The 26,555-nt window shown below is 38.2% G+C and overlaps 2 protein-coding genes across 4 annotated transcripts in view; one reads left to right on the forward strand and one right to left on the reverse strand.

Moving 5' to 3' along the window:
* MTMR3 (myotubularin related protein 3) overlaps positions 1-26,555 on the reverse strand; it is a 160,979-nt gene that overhangs the window by 120,000 nt on the left and 14,424 nt on the right. The gene's annotated exons all lie outside the window — the stretch shown is intronic.
* Positions 25,253-25,929, forward strand: LOC118639769 (U6 snRNA-associated Sm-like protein LSm6). Its single transcript, XM_036276236.1, has one exon. The coding sequence runs from the start codon at positions 25,451-25,453 to the stop codon at positions 25,691-25,693; it is 243 nt and encodes an 80-aa protein (XP_036132129.1). The 5' UTR covers positions 25,253-25,450; the 3' UTR covers positions 25,694-25,929.

Below are 26,555 nucleotides of genomic sequence, written 5' to 3' on the forward strand. Positions count from 1 at the left end.
GCTACAAACTGAATGAAGTCAGACCACATAATCTTGTTTACCACTCCATCCACAAAGCCTAGGGCACAACAGTGCCTAGTAAATAGGTAGCATTTGGTAAATATTTATTGTATTAATAAGCCTAAGCCAAATCCTATAAAAGAAAACAAGCAAAGATATGAAAGGGGAAGATGTTTCAAGGTAGAGGAAGTGCTTGAGAAGGCTCCTACCTGCTTAAAGTTCAAAATTAATTAGACCACGTAGAAGTTATTTAAAATTATATAACCAATTTAGAGATGCTTGCTTAACATCATGGACTTATTTTCAGTACATTAAGAAGTAGAACCTTATTCTGGCATACACTGGGAGATTAGTGTAAGAAAGAAAGATATATATAAAGTTCCAAACAGCACAAGTATACATAAATGCTCCCAACACTTCCCTTCCAGGTAAATCTCATGCCAAACAACACCAGCAATTACTAGTTTTTCTAACAGAAACACAAACTCTGCATTAGCAACATGAAACATTGGATGATTTCAGACAGAAAAAAGTACTTTATAATTTAAAGATAAATAAGCAAATTTCCTGTATCAAATGATCCCTTGACAGTTATTCAACTCCCATTTAGTCTGTTAGCAAATACTGTTTACTCATAAAAATCTTGAAGCTACACAAAAATCTTACTTATCAATATATATCATGGACATACTATTTAATGTACCCAATAAAATTACCTTTTTACCAAGACATAAAAGCTATAAGAGAAAAGCAAAATACAGGTATTAAATAAATGCATATTTTAGAACCTTCTATCATTTACCTAGTAGTAATGATGACAATAAAATATGAATAAATTATTAACATCTTTTGTCAATATTTAAATGCTAGCACTATTTCTTGAGTGACACCAAATATGGCATGAAGATACATTCCAGTTAAATACAGGTTCTGGTGAACAAAGATGGTCCAAATTAGATGAAAATTAGATAAAAATTACACACTCTGATTATAAAGTCTACTAAGTATTGGTTACAACTTTTAATGCAATTCCCAGTACAATTTTTAAAATATTAAAGGATCTTTTCTTGGGTAATGAGGAGTGGAGAAGAGAATCACTAAGAAAACAAAACTAAAATCTGTAGTCCTAAACAATGATCCAACTATAAGAGATACCTTTGGCCACACAATATTTTATTTAAGTGATACATATGAAAACTTAACACTGCCTTCATACGAAAAAATAGTCACTTAGCATCACTTTCTTTTCTAAAGTAAAAATGTTTTTTTTTAAGAAGCTAGTCCTATTGTTTCCATTATTTCCATATTCCAATGAACACCAGGCTGGTGGAAGCCAATAAAATCCTTTACGAAAGGTGTTGGTATATTATAGAATAAGAACAGAATAATCCATAATTACTTAGTGACATTATATCTTTTTCCTTTAATATGTTTTCACTGATTTTTAGAGACAGAGGAAGGGAGCGGGAAAAAGATAGAAACATCGACTAGCTGCCTCTTGCACATCTTCTGGGGATCCAGTCCACAACCTGGGCATGTGCTCTGACTGGAAATCGAATAGACAACCTCTTGATGCATGGGTCGACGCTCAACCACTAATCCACACAGGCCAGGAGTGACATTATATCTTAAAGCTCAAAGTATTGTGGTTACAGTAGCCAGTGAACAGTTTCAGCTATCAATTATAAGCATTAGAGAGCAATTGGTAAAATAGTAGATCCAGGGTATTTTTTTACAATCCTATTATAAAGGCTAACCATTTCTTAATTTACATAAAATCCTGTATTAAATCATTAGAACATGGAAATTGGCTAAGTCAGGACAGCTGCTACAAAGGCTGCCTGTAATACATTAATTTATTTAAAGCTTTCATCATACAAAATCTTGCATTTATAAAAGATTCATCCAGCCATGATGGAGAAAAATGATTTGGGGATACATTTCTTTTCCTTTTTTTATCCTCACCCAAGGACATTTTTCCATTTTTGTTCAGATAGAGTGGGAGGGAGAGAGGAAGAGAGAGAGAGAGAGAAACATCGACGTGAAAGGGACACATCAAGTGGCTGCCTTCCACACAAACCGCAACCAAGGTACGTGCCCCCAGCAGGAACTGAACCTGGGTCTCTCTGGACTGTGGGCGGAGGCTCTAACCGCTGAACCAAACCGGCCAGGGCGAGTAAAATGATTTAGGACTAGCCCTCCCACAATAACCAACTAGAACACTGGACAAAATATATGAAACGACAGTTCTTGGATACTGAACAATAGACAGCACAAACCGTAATCCCTGAGAGAAGGAAACAAATTAAATTACCTGAGACTAACATATGACTGCTTCAAAGTACTTTCTACATCCAGGCCAAAAAGGAGAATAAAATCAGAGCAGAAACTCAACTGTGACTTTCAGAAGGCTGAAGTAGCTGTAATTTCTGGAGCATCTTTGTGTCTTTACTAAACTAAGAAGCTGTATGTATGTGCATACAGTATGTGCATACAGTAAGATTTCACGAAGATAAGCAAAAAAGAACCATGAGGTAAGGAGCAACTACTACTTGGGAACTATAAACATAACAACGACTAGAGTTTACACAGAAGTCTTGTTCTGGACAACAGGAGTGAAGAAGAGCCCTTAGAACACTCAGAGCATTCAGTTGAGACCTTATAACCAGAGTTAAACTAGCCTGAGGGCAAAGGCTCCTCTCCTGACCCACCCTAACTAACAAAGCTTTAAATAAAAACAAGAGAAAAGCAGTTAGTTACCTACAAGGGAGTTCCCATAAGACTGTCAGGTGATTTCTCAAAAGAAACTTTGAAGGCCAGAAGGGAGTGGCAAGAAATATTCAGAGTGATGAAAAGCAAGAACCTACAACCAAGATTACTCTATCCTGCAAAGCTGTCATTTAGAATCGATGGCCATATAAATAGTTTCCCAGACAAGTTAAAGAAGTTCATCACCACCAAACCATTATTATATAAAAAATATATTATTTTATATATGTGTATATATACACACATACACATGTGTATGTGTATATATATATATACATATATATAAAGGGTCTTCTTGAAAAAGATAAAAAATATGAACAAATGAAATGGCAATGAATACATATCTATTGACAATTGAATTTACAAACAAAATGAACAAGCAGAACAGAAAACATTCTCACAGATACAGAGAACATTTTGTTGGTTGCCAGATGGGAGGGGGGTTGGGGGAATAGGTGAAAAAGGTGAAGGGATTAAGAAGTACAAATTGGTTGTTAGACTGACAAACCTCAAAGGGAAGGGGGTGGTGGGGGTGGAAAGAAATAAACCAAAGAACTTATATGTATATATGAATAACCAATGGACACAGACAACAGTGTGGGGAAAGGCAGGAGGGGGGCGGGAGGGGGGCGGGAGGGGGGCGGGAGGGGGGAGGAGGGAGTCAATAGGGGAAAAATGAGGAACATCTGTAATACATTCAACAATAAAGATAAGTTTAAAAAAAACAAAACAAGTCTGGCTCTCCCAGGTGTGGCTCAATGGATTGAGCATCAGCTCCTGGACTTATGGGGACTTATGGTCCCGGTTTGATTCCCAGTCAGGGCACATGCCTGGGTTTCAGGCTCAATCCCCAGCAGGGGGCATGCAGGAGGCAGACTACTGATGTTTCTTTCACACTGATGTTTCTATTTCTCCCTTCACCTCTCTAAAAAAAAAAAATCAATTAAAAAGATATTTTTAAAAAAACAAGCCTGGAAGAATATGGATAAACACAAAATAACTTTTCTTCTTTAAAAGATAAATTGAGAAAATCAGTGAGGAAAAAAGGAGAAACATCTGTAACAAAAATTAATTAATTAAAAAAATTACTGGATAAAGTATAAAAAAATATACTAAACTAGATGTTTTATCTATAAATCTCATATAAAACTTCAAAAACAAGATAAATTGATTATTTAAAGCAAATATAACAACAATGAATCATGGGTTCTACAACCTATATAAATGTGAAAAGTATGACAATAGCACAGAGGATATGAGGAGAAAATGAAGGTATACTACCATAAGACTCTTATAACACTTGATATTATACATCAAGTGTTATAATATTATTTGAAGGCCCACTGTGATAAGTTAAAGATGCTTACTGTAAACCCTAATGCAGCTTTGAAAAATACAAGTACAGTTAATATGCTAATATACAAGGTAAAATAAATATTACAAAATACTTAATCCAAAAAAATGGCAGAAAAAGAAATTATAAATAACAACAGATAGAATAAATAGTTTTGGGAAGGACAAACTTCCTCTACTCTCTTAGGTTCAATACTGGAGGCCTGTGAATGAAACTGAAATTTACAGATTAACAGCAGGAGGGTGGGGGTGTTTCTATGCATATAACCTGCACAAAAGGAGTGCCTCTCTAAACAGCTAAAGGTAGGGCTTATATGCCCTGGCCAGTTTGGCTCAGCGGTTGGAGCACCGACCTGTGGTCCAGAGACACCCGGGTTCGGTTCCCGCTATGGGCACGTACCTCAGTTGCAGTTTGTCCCTGGCCCTGGTTGGGTCGTGTGGGTGGCAACCACTCGATGTGTCCCTTTCACATCAATGTTTCTCTCTCTCTCTCCTTCCCACTCTATCTGAACAAAAAATGGAAAAATGTCCTGGGGTGAGGACTAAAAAAAAAAGATAGGTCTTATATACCTAATTTAATGACAGAGAGAGAAGGTGAAAAGGCTTCTATGTATGAGAACAACAAATGGGTTTCTATGGAAATAAACAGGATAGGAAAGTTTGTGATAATATTTATGCAGATGTAGTGGTCTTAACCATTTTTCTTCTTCATGGGCATAAAATTTCCTAAAAGTTTCTGCTTTTAAAAGAGAGATTAGGGAGCCATGGCCAGTTTGGCTCAATGATTAGAGTGTAAGCCCACAGACCAATGAGTAATGGGTCCGATTACAGTCAAGGGCACATACCTCAGTTGTGGTTCGTCTCCTGCCCTGGTCAGGTCGTGCAGGAGGCAAACATCGATGTTTCTCTCTGTCTCTGTCTCTGTCTCTCTCCCCCTCCTTCCCACTCTACCTGATAATAGGTGGAAAAATATCCTCGGGTGAGGAATAAAAATAAATAAATAAATCACCTTGGCCAGTTTGGCCCAGATGATAGAGTGTCAGCCCACAGACCAAAAAGTCCTGAGTTCCATTCCAGCCAAGGGCAAGTACCTCGGTTGCGGTTCATCCCCAGCCCCGGTTGGGGTCGTGGGGGTAGCAACCAATCGATGTGTCTCTCTCTCTCTCTCCCTCCCACTATGTCTGAAGATAATAAATGTAAAAATATCCTCAGTGAGGATTAAAAATCATCATCAACATCGTCATCTTATATCAATTCTGGAGGTCTGAGTGGATCCCCCACAATAGAAAACAAATAGCAAGATAGTAGACTTAAATCTAACCATATAATACTTGATAATAAATGTTAAATTAACCTTTTTAAAGACACTAAAAGGCAGATACTGTCATACTAAATTTAAAAATCAAGACCTATATGGTAACTACATGAAACACACTGTAAAGATACAGATAGGCTAAAAGTCCTAAGGATGGAAAAAAGATACCATGCAAATACTATTCATAGGAAAGCAATTTTTTATTCATGTCAGACAAAGTGGCCTTTGGGAAGAGCAAATAGTACCAAGATAAGGTTGGACAAGTAATTATGATAAAAGAGTAAATTTACTGCCCTGGCCGGTTTGGCTCAGCGGTTGGAGCATCGGCCTGCGGACCAGAGAGTCCCGGGTTTGGTTCCCACTAGGGACACGTACCAAAAAAAAAAAAAAAAGTAAATTTACTAAGACAAAACAATCCTAAAATATGGAAGCTCTACAAACAGAACCTCAAAATATAAGAGGAAAAAACTGACACAACTGAATCCATAACTATAGGGATTTTAGCACTCCTCTTTCAGTAACTGACAAAAGGAGACAAAAAAAAATACATAAATATGTAAAATACTCTAATAATTCTGTCAACCAGTAATTAATATCTACCTGCAGGATACACATTATTTTCAAGGACACATAAAATATTCACCATGATATGCTTCACCACAAAAGAAATTTCAAAGTATGCCCTAGCCAGTTTAGCTTAGCTGTTAGAACGTCGGCCCTTGGACAAAAGGGTCTTGGGTTTGATACCCGGTCAAAGGCATATACCTGGGTTGCAGGTTCAATCCCTGGTCCCAGTTAGGGTCATTCAGGTGGCAACCAATCTATGTGTGTCTCTCAGATCTCTCACCCCCCCCCCCCCCCACTCTATCTGAAAAAAAAAAATCAATGGAAAAATATTCTCTGGTAAGGATTAACCAAAAAAATTAAAAATAAAAATAAAAAATAAAAAAATAAAGTGGTTATCAATAGTTACTTTTTGTTATTGTTGTTTTAAATAAAAAAAAATCTCAAAGTGAAAAAATTGAAATCCTAGCTGTGGGCAGGTGTCTTGGTTGGAGCATCGTCCATACACCAAAAAGGTTGTGGGTTCAGTTCCCAGTCACGGCACAAACCTAGGTTTCGGGTTCAATCCCTCGTTGGGGCACATATAGGAGGCAAGCGATATGTCTCTGTGTGTCTGCATGTGTGCGTGTGTCTCTATGTCTCTCTCTCGCCCCCTTCCTCTCTCTAAAAATAAGAAGAATAATCAATAAATCAATAGACATATCCTCAGATGAAAATTTAAAAAACACTGAGTCCAGCTGGTATGGCTCAGATTGAGCGTCATCCCATGGACTGAGAGGTCCTGGTTCAATTCCCGGTCAGGTTGCATGCCCAGGTTTCAGGCTCAATCCCCAGTAGGAGGCATGCAAGAGGGAGCCAATCAATGTTTCTTTCTCACATCAATGTTTCTATCTCTCTCTAAAATATTAATGAAAAACATTTTTTAAAATATTGAAATCCTATAAAGTATGTTCTCTGATCACTGTATTAGAAATCACTAACAATAAGATAGCTAAAACCCCAAATATTTGTTAATCGAACAACATACTTCTAAATAACCCATAACCAAAACAGACATTACAAGAGAAATTAGAAAATATTTTGTACTTAACGGTAGTACATAATGTGTTAAAGCAATGCTTACAGAAAGTTTAGATATCTCTACAACACAAAAAAATGAACCTCAACCTTTACCTCATTTATTAAACAGACTTTAAGTGTTTCACAGACCTAAATGCAAAACAATTCTATGAAACTTCCAGAAGAGAAGTTAAGAAAATATCAGTGACCTTAGTTTTAGAGAAGATTCTTGACCTAGGATATAAGGAGTATTAACTTTATAAAAGAAAAAACAAATCAGTAACTTAGACTTCATAAAAAGTCAGTTTTTCAATCTTTGAAAGATATGTTAAGAAAATGAAAAGAAAAATCAAAAACTATAAAAACATATTTGTAAAACATGTGATTTACAAAACCTGTGATAAATAACTCATATCCAGAATATATAAAGAACTCATGCAACTTAAAAGTAAACAACAAAAAAAACCCTAATTTTTTAATAGGCAAAAAATGTGAAAAGACACCTCACCAAAAAAGATAAATGAATGGCAAATAAGCACATGAAAAGATGACCATCATTAATAACCTGGAAATCACAAAATAAAACCATGCTAATATATTACAGATCCACAAGAATAGCTAGTTAATAAAGACTGACAATACCAAGTGTTAGTAAGTATACAGAGCTCCTAGAATTCTCATCCACTGCTAATGGGAATGTAAAATGGTATAGTCACTTTGGAAAACAGTTCAGCAGTTTTCATAAAGTTGCAAGTATACATTTACTATAAAACGCAGCACTTTCTACTCTTAGGTATTTAACCAAGAGAAATGAAAACAGATATCCATACAAGGACCTCTATGCATTTGTTCATAGAAGCTTTATTCATAACAGCCACTGACTAGCAATTAAATAGAACAATCTATTCTTTTAACAGGAATGGATCTCAAAGCATATTAAATGAAAGAGGGATGAAACAAAATAGAACATACTGTATGATTCCATTTATATACCATTCTAGAAAAAAAATGAAAAACAATAGTTATAATGATCAGTATCCACCAAAGGCAGGGACGGAGAAAGGAAAGTGATCACAAAGGGACACAAGGGAACTTTCTGGGGTGATAAAATGGAGGTGGTTACATGAATTTATACATTCATAAAAACTCAAACTTTATCATTAAAAATGGATGAATTTTGTACAAATTATACCTCAATTAAGTTGATTTTTCTCCCATTTGGCAGCAAAAAAAGTCAAACACGTGCTCCAGGTAAAGCGAGTTATTTTTCCTAAATTTTAGAGTAGGGTACTAAGAAGTTAATGACATGCCCAAAATCAAACCATTATTAACTAGTGAAACCATGTTTTGGGATATAAACCATTTTTACTGTAAATCTAAACTCAGAATGTATGCTTTAGGTGACCATGAGGATCTATATAACTAAGACCCTTTTTAACAGAGCACCACGAACTGCATTTAACCTACAGTGAAGCCTTAAAGGAAGTTTCAACTTACATAGGGCAAGCTAGCTAAAACAGATTAGGCTAAAAGTTGGATAGTGTATTGCATAGACATCTCATATACATGGCTTACTACATTCTTGCCAATGATCAAGTTTACTTTGGGACTGGAATATTTTTTAATTCTTTATGTTCACTGCAGCTCCTACATATTAATTCCATTAATCAAAGGTTACCAAAACAACAATCCTGAAAGTTTTGAGCACTCACCTTTCATTCTCACCTAATATGTTACATGCAAGCAATTAGACTCAAGTAACAAAAGAACAAGATTTTTCAAGGCAACATAATGCCAACAGCTTAAGCAAGACAAGAAAGCTGCTCTTAATACCTTATTCACCACTTCAACCTTAACCTCAGCCTAAACAAATTAAGACTTTTATTCATCTATCACTAACTCATTTCACAGGAGCCTAGCATCTAATCCAGATGCAGGCAATACATGGAACCTACAATTACTGGTGGACCACTAATACTTAGCCTATATATCTCACCTCTTCACTTTCTCTTCTCTGTTCTATTTTTCACTGTTTTCCTCCTCTCTCTTTCTGATTTTTCTTTTTATCCTCATCCAAGGACATTTTTGCATTTATCTTCAGATAGAGCAGGAAAGAGAGAGAAGAGAGAAAGAGAAGGAAGGAGAGAGGAAGAGAGAAAGAGAAACATCGACATGAGAGAGAAACATCGACATGAGAGAGACACATCAACTGGTTGCCACCCACACGACCCCAACCAGGGCCAGGGACAAATTGCAACCGAGGTACGTGCCCTTAGTGGGAACTGAACCCGAGATTCTCCAGTCCGTGGGCCGATGCTCTAACCACTGAGACGAACCGGCCAGGGATCTTTCTGATTATTTTATAAGGTTATCACACTTTCTTTGTGAGAAAAGTAATAAAGTATTTATGTCTAATCAGTGAAATTATGACTACAATATAACTTCCTTTGCTCTTCTACTGATTTGTGGTGATAATCTCTTTAAAAGAAACTCCTACACTGTATAGGTGTAAATGGTTGGAAAAACTGATCCAGCCTGGCCAGTGTGGCTCAGTGGATTGAGCATCGGCCTATGGACCGAGAGGTTCCGATTTGATTCCCAAGTCAGGGCACATGCCTGGGTTTCAGGCTCAATCCCCAGTAGAGGGTGTGCAGGAGGCAGCCGATCCATGTTTCTCACATACATGTTTCTATCTCTCACTCCCTTCCTAAGAAAATGATGATAAAATCATTAAAACAAAGAATACTGATCCATTCTATACCTATCATGAACACTTTTTAAGCAAAGACCACTGAAAATGGAAGCTTCTTCATTATTTTCACTCCATTGATTCTGAAGATTAATTCATATACGAAATGAATTCATCTATGTGTATCAAATGTTTATACAAAGATTAAAGTTCAAACTATCTTTTAACACTTATAAAGTCAGTGTAGAAATATTAGATAATAGTATTAGATATATCAGAATTCTCAACTGTAAGTGAAAAAGAAACCCAAGCTAACAAAGTCAGAAATGACTGCATATTAAGTTCTTTGGCTTATCTCATCCTTCCCCTCTATACCGCCCCCCCCCCCCCCGCCCCGAAGCTTGTCAGTCTGAACTGTACTCCTTTCTATGTCTCTGGGTCTATTTTGCTCATCAGTTTTTGTTCATTATATTCCACAAATAAGTGAGATCATGTGGTATTTGTCTTTCTCTGATTGGCTTATTTCACTTAGCATAATACTCTCCAGGTCCCTCCAGGTTATCTCAAAGGATAAGAGATCTTTCTTTCTTACAGCTGCATAGTGTTCCCTTGTGTATATATATGTACCACAGCTTTTTTATCCTCTCACATCTATTGACGGACACTTGGGCTGTTTCCAGATCTTAGCAATTGTAAATAGTGTTGCTATGAACATAAGGGTACGTATATTCTTTCTGATTGGTGTTTCAGGCTTCTTAGGATATATTCCTAAACGGGGGATCACTGGGTCAAATGGCAGTTTAACTTTCAATTTTTGAGGAAACACCATATTGATTTCCATAGTGGCTGCAGTGGGGTGGGGGTGAGGGGGGAAGGATAGGGAGGAGGGTGTCTGGGGGGGGGAAGGAGAAATATCTAACAAAAATAAATTAATTTTTTTAAAAAGAGTATATGGGGAAACAAACAAACAAAAAAAGAAATGACTGGCTCACAGGATACTAAGGTGGTACACAGAAACAAAAAATGAACTTCAGACAGTAGGGCCTCAATGGCTCAATGCCACCAGATCCATCTCTTTATCTCACGCTTCTCTTTCCTCTTGGCCCCCTTCTCTCCCACTGTAGACACATCACCTGTCTCCTGCTAAAGGCAGTCCCAGCTTCACAAACCCAGATGAAAACTGACAGCTGGCTCCTGTAGTCTATGTACCAATACCAGTGAAGAACACCTACTGTCCCTTTGTGAGTATCAAATGCCAATCAATACCACAAGTGGGATAGGTACAAAATTGGCCAGGCCTGGTACACATGTTTAATAACCCTTAAGCAACCAGAAGATGAGGAATGAGAAATCATTATGAATAAACTAAAAATGACTTGCCATTATCTAAAAAATTTATTTTGATTCCATGAATTAAATGCAAGGACCTCAAAAACAAGTAAAACTTGGTGAATACCCTATTCCTTTCACTAGAACTATGAATTAAGTGTTGGGGAGTCCCTAATGTTTAAAAAAAAAAAAAAAAAAGATCTGGTTTAAAAACACAATCTAGGAATCAACAATAATCCTCCAGATATAATTCAAAATGTAAAAAAATAAGAAAATCTAACCTCTGGCACTGACTTAAAATACAGAAAAGTCCTAGCACAAGGTAAAGGAGGAAAAGGTCCATTTAATGGGCTTATATATGATAGTTTAGCAAGAAACAGAGCAATCTCACTTTAAAAATTCACTCAGTGATAACACAAATCTGAAACTAAATAACAACATGAAACTTGTTGGTGACTGCATAATCACCACAGCAATGGCTAAGGTCCATGCAGCACTCAAGGAGCTAAATATCTCTGAAGAAAAGCTCCTTCTTTAGAAGATGTTTTTTGGAAAGGAATCTGAAATTTCCTAGCATATCTAAGTTTTAAATTACTTTGTTTCAGGGCTAATCATTTCAAAACAACTGAGTGTTACAAATCAAACCCAGCAACCCCAAAGTCTTTGCCCATCCATCACTCAGTTTAACTGATGCAGCTTGCCACCAACTAGTTTTTATTTTTTCAGTACTTCCAGTCCCATGCAAGCTGCTTTTGTTCTACATAACTGCATGTACACTCAGAATTCAATTCAAACAATGACCTAAATTTAGTAGTATCTGGGTACCTACTAAGACATAGAAAAAGGCTCACTTTCTACTAATTTCTCATCTTTCAAATTCAATCTGAAAAAGTAAAATGATACTCTAATTTTTAGCAAGTAGCAAATGTATAGTTATTGATAAAGAATTAATGTTTATTATTTCTTAATACAAAGTTCTGTTAGATTCTGAGAGCCTGTAAAAAAATTACAAAATGAAGGGATGCTAATAATGCAGAAGAAAAGTCAAGGTCTTTTATAATATTTGTAACCACCATAATAGAGCTATTGTGTAATAGACACAGAATTCTTCCAGCCCTGGCAGGTTTGGCTCAGCAGTTAGAGCATCAGCCTGCGATCTAGAGAGACCCGGGTTCGGTTTCCACTGGGGGCGCATACCTCGGTTGCAATTTGTCCCCGGCCCTGTTGGTCGTGCAGGTGGCGGCCACTCGGTGTATCCCTTTCACATCGATGTTTCTCTCTCTCTCCCCCTCCCACTCTATCTGAACAAAAAATGGAAAAATGTCCTGGGGTGAGGATAAAAAAAAAAAAAAAAAGAATTCTTCCAGGACTATTTTATTAGTCACTGAATTTTACAAGAACCCTACATAATGTTACCCCATTTTACAAAGGGGAAAACTAAGGTGCAAAGAGATAAGGTAACTTATCCAAGTCATAAAAGTAGCTAATAAATAATTTACAAATGCTAGCTTAAACCATGTAAGAAATTAAGTAGGATTAGCATATATATATATATATATATATATATATATATATATATATGGGCAATTCAAAAACAAAAAGGTCAACTTCAAAGTACTCCATTTTAAAAAAGCTGAAAAGAGCCCTGGCCAGTTTGCCTCAGTGGTTAGAGTGTTGGCCTGCGGTCCAGAGAGACCCGGGTTCGGTTTCCGCTAAGGCCGCGAACATCGGTTGCAGTTAGTCCCCGGCCCTGGTTGGTTGTGTGGGTGGCAGCCATTCGATGTGTCCCTTTCACATCGATGTTTCTCTCTCTCTCTCTCTCTCTCTCTTTTCCTCTCTATCTGAACAAAAAAAAATGTCCTCGGGTAAGAATTTTTTTAAAAAGCAGAAAAGATACACAAATTAAGAGAAACCAAGATTTTCTCTCAGTGCAATAAAACTGGCTGGGTCCTGGCCAGCGTGGCTCCGAGGATAGAGACTCAACCCTTGTACAGAGGGTCTTGGGCTCAACTCCCGGTCAAGGGCACTTACCTGGGTTGCAGGTTCAATCCCCGGCCCTGGTCAGGCAAGGCACGTGTGGGAAGCAACCAATCGCTGTGACTCTCTCACAATTGATGTTTCTCTCTGTCTCTCTTTCTCCCCATTCCCCCTCACTTCCACTCTTTCTAAAAAAAAAAAAATTCAATGGAAAAAATCTCCTCTGGTGAGGATTAACAACAACAACAAAAAACTGGGCTGAGCCCAGATCACAGGGGAAAAATATCTGTATTTGCAAATTATATAAAAATATCACAAAGTAACATTTCTTTAATAAAGAAACACACTGAACTTTTGAGAGTCACATTCTGGAGAAAGCTCGCATTAAATGACAGCACTTTGAAAATTAACTTTTCATTCCTAAATATTATGCTTGAAAGACTATAGCAAGTAGCTAAAAGCAATTTTCCACAATATTCAATAGGAAAGGAAGGATTATCATATTCAACAACTTTTATTGAGAAATAGAAAGTACTACAATAATCAAAATGTGACCCATCTATCACTGTGGCATATTCACTTAGCTTTATCTATGAAAAATATTTTCAGATTATTCAAGTGTTTTCTTATCTCTGAGACAACCTTCAACAACATGAAAAGGGCAAACTATTTCTACAGAGTCAACATTAAGTGATCTTTGGTAGTGATTATAAAAGATTAATCTGCCACCTAGAAAAACTTTTTTTTTTAATCCTCACCAGAGGACATTTTTCCATTTTTTGTTCAGATAGAGTGGGAAGGAGAGGAAGAGAGAGAGAGAAAAAAAAATATCAACATAAAAGGGACACATCAAGTGGCTGCCTCTCGCAGGGCCAGGGACAAACTGCAACCGAGGTATGTGCCCTTAGCGGGAACCGAACCTGGATCTCTCTGGACCACAGGCCGACGCTCTAACCTTGAGTCAAACTGGCCAGGGCGCCACCTAGAAAAATTTAAAGCTAGGGCATGGAATTTAAAAATGAAACTGTAATCACTCTAATCCACAAAAACAGTTAGTACTACATACTTATTTCACAGTACTGAATGAAGCACGCCCACCTTGATACAATTTTTACCCCTAAAATGTGCAATGTGAGTAGGCAAAGGGTCTAATTCCTCAAAACTGAACTGATTCTGGTCTTGCTTTGGTTTTTCTGGTTTGTTCAAGTAGGAAACAGTAGCTACAGTGTCTGACATGAACTTGATACTTGTGCTTACTACTGAGCTAAGTATATTCCCTGAGCTCTAGAAAACTGATACAGCGTTGAACTTCATGAGTTAACCCTTAGTCACTACAAGACTACTCCCATTTAGGCCTAAGAAGGAAACAGCACAGCAGTCCCACAAAAATAACCACTATTCTAAAACTTCACCTTGTTTCCCATCCCCAAGTTTTACAAGAGTGTTAGGACAAAAAAAATCTACTTGCAAACTACTATGGAAGTCCTTCCTACCATTATTCCCAGGAGGTACAGCAAGATCTCATCTTGATTTCTTGGCTGCCTTTCACTTGATGTAATCATAGCATGAAGCTTTGAAACAGGACCCTGGGATAGGCCATTCCCCCCTTCAAAGTGTCTATCATTACTCCTTGGTGAGTCAGCTTCTGGACTACTGCCAATGTGCTTTTTGTTGAGTTTATCATGAAACCATATTTCTGTAGAGCTGAAATGATGGCCAAAACACTGCATTTCAAAAGACTCCCTCAAAGTGTTTATCAATGCCACTCACAGGCTTTAGTAAGAGAAGGGGGTTCATGCAGTATCATGTTAAAAGATTCTCTTGCCCTGGCTGGTTTGGCTTGGCGGCAGAGCTTCGGTCAGAGGGGCAATGAGTTGCGGATTCAGTTGTGGCCAAGGGCAAGTAACTCCACTGCAGTTCGTCCCCAACAGTGGGAGTCCTGCCTGAGGCAACCAGTTGATGTGTCCCTCTCACGTCAATTGTTTATCTCTCTCTTCCTTTCTCCCTCTCTCTTCCTCCCACTCTATCTGCAGATAATTAGAAATGTATCCTCAGGTGAAGATTACAAAAACAAAAATTAAGAAAAGATTCTCTTATGTGAGAGTGTCCAAAAACTTCCTGTAAAATCTGATAATTTTCCTTAAGTAGATTTTATGCAAATAGGTACATTTAAAAGCTTTTTATTATGCCCTCGAGGAAGGAAATCTTTTCTGTATCAGGTAAATGAATTAAATAATTTTGAAGATAATCCAAAAATTCTGATGGTCCATCAAATATCTCTGAAGGGAAAAATCTTTTTTAGTGTACCTTTTTAAAGGAACACACTAATAAAATGTTTTATAATTCTTAGTTTTGAGAAGGTAAAACAGTGTTGGGAATGGGAAAGGAGGTATATGTAGTATAATTAAAGTAGTTCCACAAAGCAGGAATGAGAAAAGCTAGCTCTGAATAAAATAATAGACAATAATAATGCTTTTAGGATATACAAAGTAAGATAAGTATTCATGTGTGGTATTATTCTCTTTATAGGATAAAACTCTGCTATCTTCTAAACTTTTTTTTTTTTTTTTGTATGTGCCCCTAACGGGAACCAAACCCAGGACTCTCTGGTCCACAGGCTGACGCTCCAACCACTGAGCCAAACCAGCCAGGACTCTTCTAAACTTTAAAAACTAACATGAGAACAAATGTTCAAGGTGAATGTGTACTCAGATGCTGAGAGCTTGTTTCAGGTTCATGAGTAGAAGGATACAGAATGACTTTTTAAAAGGTATAATACACAGATTTACAGGTTTAAGAAACTTATTTAAAATATGCTCATGTATGTTTTTAATGTATAAATTTAAAGCATACACCAAAAGCCCATAAAAGGTGCTTTGATATCCAAAGAGAAAAAGGTATACAATAACTACAAACAGAAAAACACTGAATAGATAAAATACATAATTCTACAGAGCAGTTATTAAAGGCAACATAATCCCTAATAAGTAAATTCAAACAATTTGCATTTAATTTAGAATGCCTAAAAGTACATTATTTTAGCCCAGCTGGTGTGGCTCAGTGGTTGAGCATCAACTCATATACCAAGAGGTCACCAGTTCGATTCCCGGTCAGGGCACATGCCCAGGTTGTGGGCCACATCCCCAGTTGGGGGCGTGTAAGAGGTGACCATTCAATGTTCTCTCTCATGGATGTTTCTCTCTATCTAACATCAATAAAGAAAAAAAAAATTTTTTTTTAAAGAACATTATCTTATGCCAAGGATACCTTATCCACACACAAGGACCAAGCACCAAATGGCATAATACTCTAATTTATACTTCAGAATTCCCCACCTCTTCAGAGTTACACACATGGTAAAAGAGCTCAAGAAGATTTAAATAATCTATGAAACTTTAAGGAGATGGATTCCCAGTTACTTACACTAGGATATGTGTTAGTAAGTTTCTGCATTATTCTGTGTAACCACTAAAAATGAAAATGTGTAAGATTCTTACTGCTGGCCCTGGCCAGTTTGGCTCAGCGGTTAGAGCGTCGGCCTGTGGTCCAGAGAGACCCGGGTTCAGTTCCCACCAAGGGTACATACCTTGGTTGCAGTTTGTCCCCGGCCCTGGTTGGGGGTGTGCGGGAGGCAGCCACTCGATATGTCCCTTTCGCGTCGATGTTTCTCTCTCTCTCTCCCCCTCTCTCTGAAAAATGGAAAAATGTCCTCGGGTGAGGATAAAAAAAAAAAATTTATCTCCAGCCCAGCCAGTGTGGCTCAGAGGTCGCAGGTTTGATTCCGGGTCAAAGCACACACCCAGGTTGTGGGCCAAATCCCCAGTGGGGGCATGCAGGAGGCAGCCAGTCAATGTTCTCTCTCATCAATGTTTCTATCTCTCCCTCTCCCATCCTCTCTCTAAAATCAATAAGAAAAAAAAAATTTTTTTAATTTTTAAATTTACCTCCAGCACTAATCCTCCTTCTCAGCCTTGACCTAACGCCTAACATATTTGTACTTAGATGTTCAATTGCTTACATGTTTAAAAGCAAAATACACACATATACATATATACACCAACACCTCCCATCTTTCTGCCAAAATCAATTCCTCTTGCCATTGGGCTCTAAACCTATCATCTTTGAATATTCTTGCATTTACCTTCCCTTTTTTTGGTACCTGCCCCTAGCGGGAACCGAACCTGGGACTCTCTGGTCCGCAGGCCGACACTCCAACCGCTGAGCCAAACTGGCCAGGGCCATTTACCTTCTTTCACCTCTAACACTGATCCCTGTGGGAAGAGGCAAGTGTTGTTATCACTCTAGTAACAACAGCAATAACTGCAGCTAGTATATATGGAATGCTTACTATTAGCTAGCTACTATAGTAAGCACTTGGTGAATCCTCACAAAAGCCCCAAGAAGTAGTAGGTATTGTTATTCCCATTTTAAAACTGAGAAATCGGCCCGGCCAGTATGGTTCAGTGGATTGAGAGATCCCAGTTCAATTCCAGGTCAGGGCATATGCCTGGGTTGCAGGCTCGAAACCCAGTAGGGGGTGTGCGGGAGGCAGCCAACCAATGTTTCTCTCTCACATCAATGTTTCTATCTCATTCCCTCCTTTCCTCTCTCTCTACTAAAAAATAAGAAAAAAAGAACTCAATAAAAACATTTTTTAAAAAACAGCCCTGGCCAGTTTGGAGTGTCAGCGTGCAGACCAAAGAGTCGCAAGTTCAATTTTAGTCAAGGGCACCTACTTCGGCCGCGGTTCGATCCCCAGCCCTGGTCAGGGTCATTCGGGAGGCAGCCAATTGATGACTCTCTCTCATATCGATGTTTGTTTGTTTCTCTCTCTCTCCTGCCCCTCCTCGCTCCCACTCTATCTAAAAACTAATGGAAAAATATCCTCAGGTGAGGATTAAAAAAATAATAAAAAAAACAGCCCTGGCCGGTTTGGCTCAGCGGTTATAGCATCGGCCTGCGGTCCAGAGAGACCCAGGTTCGGTTCCCGCTAAGGGTGCGTACCTTGGTTGCAGTTTGTCCCCGGCCCTGGTTGGTCATGCAGGTGGCAGCCACTCAATGTGTCTCTTTCACGTCGATGTTTCTCTCTCTCTCTCTTCCTCTCTCTCCCTCCTACTCTATCTGTACAAAAAAATGGAACAATGTCCTCAGGTGAGGATAAAAAATAACAAAACTGAGAAATCTGAAGAACAGAGAAGTTAAGGAATATGCCTAGGAACACAGGCAGGTATCATACTAGTGGTAGAGCCATCATTCAAACCTAAGCCTGAGCTCTTAATCACCATACTAAATTGCAATAGAGGAAAGAGCATCTAACTTGATGTCAGAAGATCTAGGTTCAAGTTCTAGTTCAGCTCTTTACAGGCAGTGCAACCTCAGACAAAACTGATAGCTATGAAACAATTTATTCACCTGTCATGTGAGAATAATATAGCCTGCCCTGACTGCTTCACAAGGTAGCAGTAAAATAAAGTGCACAACTAATAAAGCTAATGAAAAACTTATTTGTAACATAGATCCCATAGTTGCTACCTCCATATTGCCATAGTTTTAATTTTGGCAACTCTATTCTGGAATTCTAGACTTATGTCACCACCATTGTAGTCTCAGGAAAAGTAGAGCCTAAATCTTGTCCATATCAAGCAACTACATACAGAAAACCAACTGTGAATTTGCAATCCTCATGACCATCAAGATTGGTGATCTTCCTGTAGATATTTCCATGTGAAATAGCCAGGCACATGATAACCTACAAATGAGATATCCACTTATCAAATGATCATCTTTGAAGTATAATATCTCTTGGTTCTAAACACAATATTCAGTTTTCTGAATATTTTAACTCAGAAGAAATGTACATTGTTGAAAGAACATTCTGTAGATCCAAGTATCTCAATCATAGGATACATTTAAATCTGAAGGGCTTAAATTAAGATTCTAGAGTAAGCCAAATACAAACACACATACTATTCTCGAACATGTCAAACCACCTATCATCTCTGTAGTCCTCTACAAGGTCAGAATTGAAACCTCAAAAGATTAACTTGCAAAAACTGCCTGTGATCTCTTTTCCAAGGTAAAAAGGTCTCATCTCTCTTTCTCTAGCAAAATGAGGCCAAAAGAGAAAGTTCATTACACTGGAACAGAGGATAATTTAATTCAAGTAGCTAATCAACCATAAACCACAAACATGTCTTATGTCTTGTTCACATGAAACTCTAGCTACCAATGTTAACACTTCCAGCCATCTGAGGGGGGTGGAGGAGAGGAAGAGAGAACTCTGTAGTGCTGAACATGTTTTAATTTTTCATAACCAATTACATAACCATTCTGCTACTTATAAAAGAAAGTCAAGGATTCATAATTCAAAAGCTACTAAAAGCAAAGTATGAAATTATGTACTAAGGTTTTAGACCTAAATTTATCCACTGAATAAGTATGTGTGCCTCCTTCCTTAATTTAAAAAAATTTTAGTGACTTACAGTGTAAAATTATTTATATTACAAATTATTTTCATTCCAGAATGGGTTTTTGGGGGATGAAGTTAACGAAGCAATTTACAACGTTCTGTGAAAATTACAAGCTTTTTCAGGTCTAGGCACCACATGTTTTTAGAACTATAAAAATACATAGGCATATACATACGTGTGTGTGTGTGTGCATGAATGCTTTTTGTAGCAGCTTCATTTGTAGTTATCAAAAACTGGAAACAACCCAAATGAGCTTGAAGAATGAATAAACAAACTGTGGTACATCCTTACAGGAATGCTACTTAGCAATAAAAAGTAATTACTGATATACAAAATATAAATGTCTCAAGGTACATTATGTTAAGTAAAAGTCAGAATCAAAATGCTACATACTGCATGATTCTATTTATACAAAATTCTGCAAAAGACAAAATTATAGTAACAAAACAGATCAGTACTTGTCAGACACTGAGGGTGGGAGAAGGAGCTGGCTCCAAAGGGTCAAGAGGAAATTTTTTGCCCAGCTGGTGTGGCTCAGTGGTTGAGCATCGACCCGTGCACCAAAAGGTCGCTGGGTCAATTCCCAGTCAGGGAACATGCCCAGGTTGTGGGCTCGATCCCTGGTAGGGAGCATGCAGGAAGCAGCCTATCAATGTTGATGCTTCTCTCTCTCACCAGTGTTTCTCTCTCTTTCCTCCTCCCTTCGTCTCTCTCTAAAAAAGAGGAAATTTTTTGAGGTGGTGAAACTATGGTATACCTTGATCATAGTGGTAATCATGTGTTTCTGCCCTGGCTGGGTAGCTTAGTTGGTTAGGGTATTGTTCTGAAACACCAAGGTGGCAGCTTCCATTCCTGGTCAGGGTACATATAAGAATCAACCAATAGCCCTGGCTGGTTTGGCTCAGGAGTTAGAGCATTGGCCCGCGGTCCAGAGAGACCGGGTTCAGTTCCTCCTAAGGACATGTACCTCGGTTGCAGTTTGTCCCCTGCTCTGGTTGGGGTCGTGTGGGTGGCAGCCATTCGATGTGTCTCTCTCACATTGATGTTTCTCTCTCTCTCTTCCTCTCTCCCTCCCTCTTGTTCTATGCAAAAATGTCCTGGGGTGAGGATAAACAATAAATAAATAAATAAAAAATCAACCAATGGATGTATAAATGAGTGGAACAAATCTCTCTTTCTTTCTCCCCACCCCTTCCCTCTTTCCCCTTCCTCTATTAAAAAAAAAAAAAAAAAATCATGTTTCTCCAAAACTTGTAGAACTATACTCAAAAAGGGTGAGTTTTATTGTATGTAAATTATACCTTAGTTTAAAAACATTTTTTAAACCACAGAATCGTAATTACTGCTCTGAAAACAAGAACCAGATGCTACTCAAGCAACCAAAGCAAGAACACTAAACCTTGTTAGATCTTGGTCCAAGTTTGAAAACTCCCTTCTATTAACATTTTGCCTAGAAATCTAAACAATATTTGTAAAATAGTCATAAACTCCCTTAGGATTAAAAATAAATATATTTTTAAAAGAAAACTATCTACATCCTAATAGTTTCAGAAGAAAATGAGCTTTGTCAAGGGGGAAATAAAACCCAAACAATAAATTTTTTTTTAAATTATTTTCTTTATTAATTTTAGAGAGGGAGGAAGAGGGAGAGAGAGAGAGAAATATCTTTGAGAGAGAACATCCTGCATGCTCCTCACTGGGGACCGGACCCACAACCTGGGCATGTGCCCTGACCAGGAATCGAACTGGCGACCTCTTAGAGCATGGGTCAACGCTCAACCACTGAGCCACACCAGCCGGCTAAACAATATATATTAACACCAATCTTTCCCAGAATCATGATGGTCACAACATATGAGGTTCCTCTCCTAAGCTGTCTTCAAAAAGCCAAAATTTTACTTCACAAAACCTCTAAGACATTTATTAGAAGATCTTAACATTTGCCTAAAATCTTGAAGTGCTTTCACTTAATTAGGCAGCATAGCAAAGTAGTTAAAGTTCAGGTTCAAGAACTCAAAATACCTGGGCAAATTATTTATCCTCATTTTGCCTCAACCTCCACATCAGTAACACTGGAATAATTATAGCTACCTCTGAAAATAATCCTAGACAATTAAATGAGTTAATACACATAAATCGTTTAGAATAGTGCCTGGCATATGTATGTCAGTCTCAGTAAGTTTTAAGCTAATAAAAATGAATGATATTAATAATCACCAGCTGTGTGTCTGTCCTTGGACAAATCATTTTACCTTTGTATATCACAATTCTGCTACATAAGGTAAGAGACCTAAATTCAATGGCCTAAAGGCCTATCTAGTAATACTATTCTATGTTCCTATAATTTTCCCTGAATTGCACCCAATTGACCAGCAAAGGTTAGGTATTATCCTTCGTAAAGAAAAATCTGAGACCCAAATAAATGAAACAACTTGCCCAAAGATACAATAAAGTGAAGGCACAGCCAAGGTGAGGATATAGTATTCTGAGACTCCTCAAAACTGTTCTATCCAAAAATGTTAGCCCTCCATCAACTCCTTCCCTTCTGACAGACACAGGTATGACATACCAAAAAAGCCCTCCAATTTATTCATTCTTAAAATTCATTCAACTATACCATACATTTGTTTTATGTACTCGTCTGTATGTTTGTTTTACATCATTACTTAGAAAGGTAAAATATGTTTCATCATTAAATGTATTCATATAAGAATAGAATTAGTAGAAAATTAGCCCAGCCTATGTGGTTCAATGGACTGAGCATCAGCCCACAGACTGAGAGGTCCTGGTTCAATTCCCAGTCAGGGCACATACCCAGGTTGTGGGCTCAATCACCAGAGGGGGGTGTGCAAGAGGTAGCCGATCAATGTTTCTCTCTCACACCAATGTTTCTCTCTCTCTCTAAAAAAATAAATAAATAAAACAAAAACATAAAAAAAGAACAAGCAGAAAAGTTAATGAAGATAAGTTCAAGGAAGATAGATTCAGCTGATTATGTTCATTAAAATTTTGTGAGGGTGTAAAAGTTTTAAAACTTAGGTATAATATACATACAAAAAAAGTACACATATCATAAATATACAACCCAATGATTCTCATAGACTGAAGACAATGAAATCACCACCCACATCAAGATACAGAACATTAGCAGCACCCCTACAGTCACTCGTTTGTTTGCACTGCTAAAGTAACCATAATTCTGACTTCCATTACCATTTATTAGTTTTATCTGTTTTTTAAACTTTACAGAAATGGAATCACACAGTATGCTGTCTTGTGAACAGGTTCTTTCATGAATGCTTTCATTTTTCTTTCTGCATACAAAATGCACTTAACTAACCTAGATAGTAAGAAAGGTTTTCTCAAACTATCAAATATTCAAAGTTAAAGCATAAATCACTCTCAAAGCAAACCATTTCTCAAGCAGTAAAATATCTAAGACAATGATTTCTTTAAAGTCAAATACAGCTAGTATTTACTCTCTCCTCAATGAGATTTCTAAGACAAATTTTCGGTTACTTTTAGTTTGGGAAAATAGAGATGCAAAATGTCTCAAAAAATATATTATTCTTTCATCAGAAAAATATTTGAATTGTAACATTTTTTTAAAATGCAAGATAAAATAAAGGGTTAGGAAGTCATGAAGAGATTTCAAACCATAATTCTCTTAAAATTACATTCTTTAACATTGCTCTTATACAAGGAAAAGAACTGTCTATTAATTATAGTTCATACTGAACACAAAAAATAAAAATGTAAATTTGATTTGCAACTAGTATAATTCCAACACTATTTTGATAGCACTGTAACACATTTTTATTTATTTTTTTCTTTCTTTATTGATTAGAGAGAAAGGGGGAAAAAGAGAGAGAAAGGGGGAAAAAAAAGAGAGAGAGAGAGAGAGAAAGCAACATCGATTGGCCACCTGCTGCATGCCCCCCACTGGAGATTTGGCCCACAACCTGGGCATGTGCCCTGACCAGGAATCGAACCAGTGACCTTTTGGTGCATGGGTCGACGCTCAACCACTGAGCCACACTGGCAAAGCACAACAAATTTTTTTTAATTATTATTTATTATTTATTGATTTTAGGGGCAGAGGAAGGGAGGGAGAAGGGAAGAGAGAGAAACATCAAACTGTTGTTCCGTTTATTTATGCATTCCTTGGTTGATTCTTGTATGTACCCTGGGGATCAAACCTGCAACCTTGGCATACTGGGATGACGCTCTAACCAAATGAGCTACCTGGCCAGGGCCTGTAACAAAAATTTTAAATAACTAAATGCTTTTATTTTATCCTGAGATCTCCTCCTACTGCTGATTTACATCACTGTTTCAGATGAAGTCCATACCTGTGCTGTCCAACATGGTAGCTACTAGACACATGGCTATTTAAAGTAAATTGGCCCTGCCCTGGCCGGTTTGGCTCAGCGGTTGGAGCGTCCGCCTGCGGTCCGGAGAGACCCGGGTTCGGTTCCCGCTAAGGGCATGTACCTCAATTACAGTTTGTCCCCAGCCCTGGTTGGTCGAGCGGGTGGCAGCCACTTGATGTGTCTCTTTCACATCGATGTTTCCCTCTCTCTCTCTTCCTCTCTCTCCCTCCCACTCTCTCTGTACAAAAAATGGAAAAATGTCCTCGGGTGAGGATAAAAAATAAATAAATAAAAAATAAATAAATAAAGTAAATTGGCCCTGTCCCGCCGGTGTGACTCAGTGGTTGAGCATCGACCCATGCACCAAGAGGTCGCCAGTGTGATTCCCAGTCAGGACACATGACCAGGTTGTGGGTCCAATAGCTAGTGGGGAGCATGCAGGAAGTGGCCAGTCGATGGTCTTTCTCATCAATGTTTCTCTCTCTCTCTCTCACTCTCTCATTCTCTCACTCTCTCTAAAATCAATAAAGGGAAAAAAAATTTTTTATAAAATAAAGTGAATTAGCCCTGCCCTGGCCAGTTGCTCAACGGTTAGAGCAATGGGTTGCAGATTCGATTCTGGTCAAGGGCACATACCTGGGAGTTGCAGGTTTGATTCCTGGCCCCAGTCAGGGTAGTACAGGAGACAGCCAATCGATGTGTCTGTCTGTCTGTCTGTCTGTCTGTCTCTCACACATCAATGTGTCTCCTTCCCGCCCCCCCCCCCCGCCCCCCAACCACTCTATCTAAAAAAATAAATAAAAAGGAAAAATATTGCCCTGGCCGTTTTGGCTCAGTGGTTAGAGCGTCGGCCTGCGGTCCTGAGAGACCCGGGTTCGGTTCCCGCTAAGGGCACGTACCTCGGTTGCAGTTTGTCCCCGGCCCTGGTCGGTTGTGCGGGTGGCAGCCACTCGATGTGTTCTTTTCACATCGATGTTTCTCTCTCTCTCTCTGTTCCTCTCTCTCCCTCCCACTCTACCTGAACAAAAAATGGAAAAATGTCCTCGGGTGAGGATAAAAAAATAAATAAATAAAAATAAAATAAAATGACTTTATAAAAAAAAAGGAAAAATATCCTTGGGTGAGGATTAAAAGACAAAGTTAAATTAATTAAAACCAAATAAAATGTTTAAATGTAGTTTCTTGGTCAAACTAGCCAAATTTCAAATGCTCAATGCATACTGATTGAATGACACAGATATTGAATGACAGAAGGAATCATCAGAGGAAGTTGTATACATGCTGTCTCATTTCCCACTCACTACTGGCCCCTTACTATGCTAAAATTAATCTAAGAAAATGATCACCAGTTTCGGTTTCATCCCGTTGTCGGCGGAGGCTGGGTTTGTGGGGCACCCAGAGTGGGATTCCGGGTCCCAGCCACGAGATGAGGAACCTGAGGCCTTGAGAGGTGAAATGATGAGTTATCCAAGGCGTACAGCTAATTAAGTAGCAGAGCTGGGATTAGAACTCAGGTGTCCTGCCTCCCAAATTTCTGATCAGTATTGTTAAAATGAGTCTGCAGAAGCAAACCCCCAGCGACTTCTTAAAGCAAATCATTGGACGACCAGTAGTGGTAAAATTAAATTCTGGAGTGGATTATCGAGGGGCCCTGGCTTGCCTGGATGGCTACATGAATATAGCCTTGGAGCAGACAGAAGAATATGTAAATGGACAACTGAAGAATAAGTATGGGGATGCATTTATCCGCGGGAACAATGTGTTGTACATCAGCACGCAGAAAAGGAGGGTGTGAAGGAGTCAAGCCTGCGGTGCTCTTCAGACTTGAATATATTTTTTTATGAGATCTTTTCGGGGTTTTTTTATATAATTTGTCAAATTTCATAATGGTGATGTTTCACTGACATGTGAGTAAGGTAAATGTATACAGTTGTGGATTTAATTGTAAAGAGTTCTTTCATATTTAAGTTCCAGTCATTTTCTTTTACCTCTGTGTCAGTGTGCAGAATGCAAAGAGAATAAAGAAAAAGAAAGGTAAAAAAGAAAAAGAAAATGATCACCAAATCCAATTATTTTCTTAGTCCTCATCTTCCTTCATCTCAAACTTAACTGTCACTATTTGGAATCCTCCCTTTTCCTTGGCCTCCACTATGCCTCATTAACCTATCTTTTATTTAATTTTATTTTTTCCATCACCATTTATCCCCTCTATGCTCTCTGCCACCTCCACCTATCCCCCTGCCCCTGTCCCGCAATCACCACACTGTTGTCCATGTCTCTGAGCCCCCCCTTTTTTCTTGCTCAATCCTTTCACCACCACCCACCCCAACCGTCTACCTGCTCTATCTTTGAGTCTGTCTCTATTTTGCTTAGTAGTTCACTTTGTTCATTAATTTCACATATAAGTGAAATCATATGGTACCTGTCTTTCTCTGACCATCTTATTTCACTTAGCATAATGATCTCCCATGTCCATTCATGCTGTGGCAAAGGGTAAAATTTTCAGCATTATTTACAATAGGTAAGATCAAGAAATACCCAAGTGTCCATCAGTAGATGAGTGGATAAAAAAGCTGTGGTTCATTAAACTGTTTCTAAGCTTTTATTTTTTAATTCTATGTTCTCTACCACCCCCACCCCCCCACCCCCAAAATGTG

This window comes from Molossus molossus, unplaced genomic scaffold (assembly GCF_014108415.1).
Source record: "Molossus molossus isolate mMolMol1 unplaced genomic scaffold, mMolMol1.p scaffold_m16_p_22, whole genome shotgun sequence".
NCBI lineage: Eukaryota > Metazoa > Chordata > Mammalia > Chiroptera > Molossidae > Molossus > Molossus molossus.